This window comes from Hibiscus syriacus, unplaced genomic scaffold (genome assembly GCF_006381635.1).
Source record: "Hibiscus syriacus cultivar Baekdansim isolate YM2019G1 unplaced genomic scaffold, ASM638163v2 tig00016637_pilon, whole genome shotgun sequence".
Lineage (NCBI taxonomy): Eukaryota > Viridiplantae > Streptophyta > Magnoliopsida > Malvales > Malvaceae > Hibiscus > Hibiscus syriacus.
The window spans coordinates 278,019-286,242 of NW_024062389.1; the positions used below are offsets into that span (position 1 = coordinate 278,019).

Below are 8,224 nucleotides of genomic sequence, written 5' to 3' on the forward strand. Positions count from 1 at the left end.
TCATTTTTTTCTTCCCCACGCGCAGTGGCGGCGCGTGAACAGTGCTAAAATCCTGGAAAAATTTCTAAAAATTATTTTGAGCGATTTCGAGATACTTACAAAGCTCGGTTCACAATTTTGAACGACGGAGAACTCGATTTCAACAAATCGGAAACTTTGACCGCTTAACCTCCTCACGCGCCGCCGTCGACGGAGACCAAGGATGACACCGGCGAACTCGAAATGATGCAACGAACACGATGGTGCGGGAGGTGTCGTAAACGGATGACCCGATCGTCGTGAATCGATGAAAAACCAACTAAAACCGAGTTATTACCGACGATACTTCCGACTGAAATTCACGACGAACGGCGATGATTCACGACGAAAGGTTTGAGGGGTTTTGTTCCTCGGTTAACAACGAACACGATGGTGGTTTCGGCTCGTCGATCAGAGGTCGGACGGCGAGTAGATCAGAGTTGAAATGAGGGTAGTTGGAGAAGACAAAACTGGAAAATATGCATCTGCGCACGGGGAGAAGAGATTTATAATTCAACATATATAAACAATGGGTAAACCAAGAGTTTAGCCACTGAACTTCCTGCACTTCATAAAACGGTCTGCCAACTTTGAAATCTTACAATTTAATCCCCGATTCCTTCCAAAAATACCAATTAAATCCACCACTTTATAATTTCTTAAAATTTAGCCCCTAAATTGGGATGTTACATTTGCGGTTGAATGTGGGGCTTCCTAAACACTTCTGGGCTGAGGCAGTTAACATGGCGTGTTATCTTATCAATCGATCGCCAAGGGCATCATTGGCTGGGAAAGTTGCAGAAGAGGTATGGATTAGTCATGATGTTACTTTTGATCACTTACGGATTTTTGGTTGTCTTGCTTATGTGCATGTACCTGCTAATGAGAGATCCAAACTTGATGCAAAATCGAAGGAGTGCATTTTTCTGGGTTACAAGAAAGGTGTCAAAGGATTCAAATTCTGGGATCCAGTTGCGAAGAAAATTATGATAAGTAGAGATGTTGTTTTTGATGAACAACCCATGTTGCAGCAGAAGAAAGACACGACAGTGGTAAATTTCGAGCAGTTTCCAGTTGAGAAAATAGAAACCTCTCAATCGGCTTCTGGTGGTTCAACTACGGATGATTTGCAGGATTATAGTCTCGCCAGAGACAGGGTGAGACGGACCAATATAAAGCCTCCGAGCAGATTGTGTTTTGAAGACTTGGTCTCTTTTGCACTTACTGTTAGCAGTGATGATCCGATTACTTTTCATGATGATGTTACTAGTCAGGAAAACGACAAGTGGATGGCTGCCATGGTTAAGGAGATGGAGTCTTTGAATCACAATCACACATGGGAGTTAGTTCGCCTTCCTGAGGGTAAGAAACCTATTGGTTGCAAATGAGTGTATAAGAAGAAACCAGCAGTAACAGAAAAAGAGGGAGAGAAGTTTAAGCAGAAAAGAGTTGATTATGATGAAATTTTTTCTCTTGTGGTCAGACACACTTCAATCCGAGCAGTACTTGCATTGGTGGCTAGTTGGGATTTGCATTTAAAGTAGATGGATGTTAAAACTACTTTTTTGCATGGTGATTTAAAGGAGCAGATCTACATGCAGCAGTCTGAAGGTTTCACTCAACCTAGAAACGAGTATTTAGTTTGCAGATTGAAGAAATCTTTGTACAGGTTGAAACAGTCTCCGAGCCAATGGTACAAACGGTTTGACTCCTATATGATCAAGATTGGCTACAAGCGATGTGAGTATGATTTTTGTGTCTATGTTAAGAGCCTCGATGATGATTCTTTTATTTTTCTGTTATTGTATGTTGATGATATGTTAATTGCTGCGAAGAACATGGATGATGTTATCGGTTTGAAAACTTTATTGAGTCAGGAATTTGATATGAAAGATTTAGGTGCTGCAAAGAAAACTCTTGGAATGAAAATTTGTAGGGATAGAGACTCAAGGAAACTGTGGCTATCTCAACGGGGTTATGTTGAGAAAATGCTAGGAAGGTTTGCGATGAGCAGCGCAAAACCAATGAGCACTCCATTGACGAATCACTTTAAGCTCTCATTAGAATAGTGCCCCAAGACAGATAAGGAAGCTGAAAATATGGTAAAGGTTCCGTATTCTAATGTTGTTGGCTGCTTGATGTATGCAATGGTATGTACTCGTCCTGATTTAGCTCATGCCGTTAGTCAAGTTTGTAAGTACATGTCTAAACCTAATAAGCAACATTGGGAAGAAGTCAAGTGGATCTTTAGGTACTTAAAGGGTACTATGGGACATAGAATTGTTTTTGGTAGTCAGCGGGATAATCCATTGGTTGTAGGATATGTGGATTCAGATTATGCGAGTGACTTGGATAATAGAAGATCTATGACAGGGTATGTCTTTACTCTTGGTGGAGGGCCTATTTGTTGGAAGTCTACTGTTCAATCTATTGTGGCATTATCTACAACTGAAACTGAATACATGGCAGTGGCTGAAGCTGCAAAAGAAGCTTTATGGCTTACTGGTTTAGTGAAGGAGTTGGGTGTTCAGCAAGGTGGAGTTCAGTTGCTTTGTGACAATCAAAGTACTATTCACTTGGCTAAGAATCATGTATATCGTGCTAGAACTAAGCATGTTGATGTAAGGTTTCACAAGATCAGAAAGTTGGTTGCATATGGAGAGATTTTATTTCAGAAGGTATATACTGATGAGAATGCCGCTGATATGTTCACCAAGCCAGTTACGACAGACAAGTTCATGCATTGCTTGGACTTGTTGAGTGTTTTGAGTTGTTAAAGAAGTAAGGTAACCCAACCCACATTGAATGTTTCCTAAGGGGCAGGATATTCGCCAAGGTGGAGATTTGTTAGGTATGACTCATAAATATACCGAGAAAGTCTCGTAGTGGGGGTTAGATTATGTGGGTTGGGGGTGCGGGGGTTGCAGCCCCGCGGTATGGTACAAGGTTATTTTTGTAAATATGTAGCAGGGTTTTTTATTATAAAAGGAGATGTAACTTAAACCTATGAGACATTGAATTGAATAAAAATTCTAGCGCCACCTAAGGCACCGAGGACGTAAGCACATTGCTGAACCTCGTTAAAATTATTGTGTTCTTTCTGTTTTCTTTACCCGATTATTCAACAAGGATGATTGTTATCTCTAGATGTTTCGAGTTCAAGCACGGCATTTGTAAGTGTATGTAAGCATTCATTGTCAAGTAATTGAGAATCTTTCGAACAAATATTAATAAAAACAAAAAGAAAAAAACAGTAGACCATTGCTTCAACATAATTTACTTAATGCCAATTACAACTCTATTTTTATTACTTCCAAACCTTGTTATTAGAAACAAAATGATCCTTTGTTATATTTCCAAACATTGTCAATTACAACGTTGCAACATATGTGAAGACATGAGGTTACAACATCAAACTATGCGAAAATTTAAAATTGTCAAAGGATGAATGTCTCTTGAGTCCCTGATCTATCCATGTTTATATAGATTGAATAGTAGAGGTGTTGTATATAAAACATAATTTTTTTAAAAAGTAAATTGCATCATATGTCCCCAAACTATGATCCTAATTTTAAATTGGTCCTTAAATTTTTAAATATTTAATTTTTGAGGTATGATCGTATTTAGTCGATGCTGGATTCGGTTACGTGGAAAAATATGAAGGGCACTATAACCTTGAATCCAACCTTATTTCTACATTAGTTGAGAGGTGGAGACCAGAGACAAACGCATTCCATCTTCCGTGTGGAGAGTGCACAACAGAATCACCAAACATAATATGTCCCCAAACTAGTCCTTAAACTTTTGAATATTCTAATTTTATCTCCAAACTATAATACTCCTTCTAAATCGGTCTCCAAACTTTTGAATCTTTCAATTTCACCCCAAGTCATCCAAATATGTAATTGGTTTCAAGCATAGTTTAACCTAAATTTTATCTTTTTCAAGCATATAATAATATAATTTGGCCTAATGATTTTATTAACAAAGGATGTGACTAGTATGCACGTATAATTTGGGATGAAATTGAAATTTTTAAAAAGTTTGAGGACCAATTTAGAATAAAAGTCATAGTTTAAGGATGAAAATGAAATGTTCAAAAGATTGAAGACTAATTTAGAATCATTATCATAGTGTATGGATAAAATTGGTATATTTAAAAGTTTGAAAGATTAATTAAGAATAAAAGTTATAATTTGAGGATGTGTGTCGCAACTAACTAAAAAAAGTGTAAAGGAAAATACTATAATTTATCATCTTGTTGGGACTAATATTTTTTTTTCTTCTTATTTTAAGTTTTCGCTTACTTTTCTTGATTTAATGGATGGTAGTTGATTACTGAGAATTTTTAATTATTTCTGGAAATTTAGAAACTTAAAAAACATAAAAAATATTTTTAAAAAAACTGAAATATATTATTTGGAGGTTAACAGGTAGACTAAAGAATCATATGATATCACTGTGGTTGATTCAAGTAATAAATAATTTAATATCCTTTAAATAAAGTCTCAAATTTAATTCTTTGTGTATGCAGAAAATTCATGTTAACTCACCAACCAAAATCAGATGCGCGACGTACGTTAGTCTGGATTAGTCAAGACAAAGTCTTAGAACCGAGATAAAAAAAATAATTGTTTCATATTAATATCATTCAATGAATTTTTAAAATTTTATATCCTTCCGTAAATTACAGTTTTATGATATAAACATCAGTAGATCCATATAATTTATATTAGTCAAATTTATTTATTTTATCAATCTAGGAGTAATTATGAACACCCTAAATCTAATATACCAACACTAAGGACACGCATAGAATCACCATGCAATGTTAGAGAAATAAGACTCTTTATTTTTCATCATTTTCTTTAGTTCATTCATTAAATAATTATTTGTGTACGAACCAAACGACTTCGGTGGTAAATGAATTGTTGTTATTTCTTGAAGTCTCTGGTTCGAATATCATGAATGAATATCAAATGATGAAGAGTTATAGGGATTGAATTATGGAATAGGATTGAATGTTTCCTAGAGGCCATTTTAAAAGAAGATGATGATAGAAAGGTAAAGTAAACAGCAAATACATGCATCGTTTCGAGTTTCCAGAGAGGACCATGACATTTCCCAGGCCTTTAAATACAGCAAAATGTTGAATCCAAAACTCTTTCAGAAAGTGTAAAATGAACTTGCAAATTGTTCAATGAACAGAAAGAATATATTCCATTAAAGATCTCTAAGAGAAAAACAGCACATTACATTCCTTATTCAATGTCTAAGCAAGTTGAAGCCATTGATAAATCTAAATGAGCTTGTAATAGCAGTTGTTTCCAGAGAGAAGAATTTTATAGCCTTTTCCGCAGGGGCACTTGAATTGAAGGTCCAAGCATTCCCCAATCTTCTCCACTTTCACAGCTTCTTCACAATCCACATCATCCTTATTCTGCAATAACGTATTAACACCATGAAATCAAAACTTCTTTTTTCTTGTACCATTTTCTTGGAAACCAAACAGAAACCAGAAAGTAACCTTTGAGTTTGACACTGAGAGTACATCTTCAACATCTTTTATAGTTTCACCCCACCAATTGTTCATTACTTTCACCCTCTCCTTCATTCTTTTCAGTCTCTGCCAACAAATCGTCAAGATTATTCTTTTAAAGAAACACATGAAAAGAGTTCCAAGAAGAAGAAAACATATAAAACACACCTTGGCAATGGGACTCTCTTCCTCGATGATCAATTCCATACCCGTTTCCTGTGGGCTTGAAGTCCTCGACAAGGTCTTAGCGGGAGAGAAAATGGGATCAGATATTGACCTGATTAAAGCAGGGGGTTTGGGAGGCAATGAAGAAGAAGCACTTCCTTTTGACAATGAGGAATCTTCCAAGACCTTGGCTAGCTTTGTAGGCGACAAAGGTTCAGAGACAGTGCGGTGAAGCTGTGGGAGTGGGATCTTGGAGAAGTCAGAGAGGGAGTAGGGCGTTTTGGATTTGGGTTCTGGAGAAGGGCGTTTCATTGGGTTGCATGCGCAGGTGGTGCATGAATGGCGGTTTTGGTGGGTTGTGTTCTTGAAGTTGTCGAGGTGGAGGAGGGATAAGTTGATGGGTTCCAGGAGTTTATGAGCATCATATTCTTCTTCATGGTGTTGAACTTCGAAATCTGGTTGTTGATTCATTTCATCATTTGTTGATTCTTAGTTGAGAGGTTTGTGTTTCTTTGTTGAACAGACGTGGCAAGAGATGCAGAAGAAGAGAAACTCTTGAGGGTTCATATACAATTTCCCCCCCCCCCCGATGATTCTTGAATCTTATTTTTAATTTCTTTTATTTTTTTAAAAATAAAATTAATAATTCAAAATACCTAAAATATTCCAAAATTCACAAAACTCCAAAAAAACTCCCTAAAATCCTTAATCCCAAAATCAATTACATCACTGATCACCATCACATTCAATGATCACTCACTCACCTATCGACCACCATTCACAACCCCGTTGCAACCATCAATTCGATTGGGTAGGCGACCAACGGGGGCGACAGTGACGGGGATGGCTGGCAATGAAGTTGATGATTTGAGATTAAGGATTTTGAGATTTTTTGAGATTTTAGAGAAATTTTGGGTTTTTAAAAATAAAAATAAAATTAAATTTTTTAAAATAAAATTTAAAAAAAATTATAAACATACCACATGTCATATTTTAAGTGGTTAGCGAGAGTTTTTAACAGTTGTGACAGACCAAAAACTTAAAATGATAACGTCGAAAACCTTAAACATATACTTTGACAAAAAAATAATTTAAGCACATAAACGATAAAAGGGACATAATTTAGACATTTTTTATTATATTAAACCAAAATAAAAAATAATCATGTGATGCATTCATTTCAATACATATTTATATGTAATTCGAACTAAACGATTTAAGTGGTTAATGAATTGTTACTATTCCTTGATGTTTCGGGTTTGAGCATCATATATACCAGAGATATATGCATTCAATGTCAAATGGTTGAGAGTCTTTGAATAAATACTACCTTGTACTCACCCCATATTATTATTAATAATAGTAATAATAATAATAATAATAATAACATATGTAGGTTTTGATAAGCCCAACCACATATACACAAACATATTTATTTTTTATATTTCAATTAAGGGTGAATATTCGATCGAATCGAGTAAAAATTTTGAGTAGATGTGTCATATTTTATCATTTAAATTTTATTTATAATTTTTTGAATCGAGTAGTGTTTATGAAATTCAAATCGAGGCGAATCGATTTGTTCGAGTTTATATTCAAATTTAATTATAGTTATTTATAAAATTATATTACGAATTAATTTATAATTTGAGTTCATATTCTTTGTACATTGCATCTATGAGGGATTGAATATTGCATGGGGTATGGAAATTAAGGAGATTGTCATTGAGACATATAATAGGGAGGTGCTTGTCATTGAATATTTACTCTTAGGGTCCTATTTTCTTAATCTTTACAATTAGGGTCTCACTCTTTTAATCTTTCCAATGTGGTCCCATTCCTTAGCCACTAATAATGTATTTGACAAAATTTAATTATTTTTATAATTTATTAATAAAATACTAAATTAATTATTCAAAGTAATGAAATATATTTTCGTTCTATAAGAATTTGTTTTTGAATTTTCCCTCAAGATCCAAAAAAAATCAGAAACGACTCTGGTTGACATGGAATTTATCTTTCGGCATTCGGACGTTTCAAAACCAGCCCACTGAGATCACATATACACTGCATGGATATCCTATTGCAACGAACTACGCATGGGCGTGTTGTTTAGATCACATGTTGATTTTTTTTTTTCAAAAACCTTAAATCACTGAAATTTTTATCATCTATTGTCGATCATTGTTTTTGACAAAATCGATCTTGAAATATTCACATTTTTCTTCTCATTCTTCCTTTTGATTTGATTTTTCATAAAACTGACTCAAAATAAATAAAAAATATAAAACATTTTGATATTCTAATGCTCATATATCTTCTAACAACTATCTGATGAGGTTAATTTTGAAATATATTATTCATATTCTCAAAAAAATATTTTTCATAATTTGAATTCTTGAGCGGAAACCCCACACACCTCAAGTTTGACAAAGTCCCAAACTCCCAAAATGATGGATTTTAGTGTTTAACTTCGTGAATTTTAAAGAGTTTTAGAACACA

General features: G+C 34.7%; 1 protein-coding gene across 1 annotated transcript; it reads right to left on the reverse strand.

Annotated features, from left to right (window-relative positions):
- Positions 1 to 5,317: 5,317 nt before the first annotated feature.
- On the reverse strand, positions 5,318 to 6,193 carry LOC120208566. Its single transcript, XM_039207797.1, has 3 exons — positions 5,726 to 6,193; positions 5,546 to 5,644; positions 5,318 to 5,458 (listed from the first exon to the last, which is right to left on the reverse strand). Exons 1-3 carry the CDS (start codon positions 6,191 to 6,193, stop codon positions 5,318 to 5,320), a joined length of 708 nt encoding a protein of 235 aa, XP_039063728.1.
- Between the last annotated feature and the right edge of the window lie 2,031 nt (positions 6,194 to 8,224).

What these genes read in the sequence shown, in the direction of transcription:
- LOC120208566 (XM_039207797.1), bottom strand. Translation starts at nt 6,193, where the DNA reads ATGAATCAACAACCAGATTTCGAAGTTCAACACCATGAAGAAGAATAT. An exon ending in AAGAGAGTCCCATTGCCAAG is followed by an intron (nt 5,645 to 5,725) that starts GTGTGTTTTATA and finishes ATTTGTTGGCAG; the next exon opens with AGACTGAAAAGAATGAAGGA. An exon ending in TCTCAGTGTCAAACTCAAAG is followed by an intron (nt 5,459 to 5,545) that starts GTTACTTTCTGG and finishes ACGTTATTGCAG; the next exon opens with AATAAGGATGATGTGGATTG.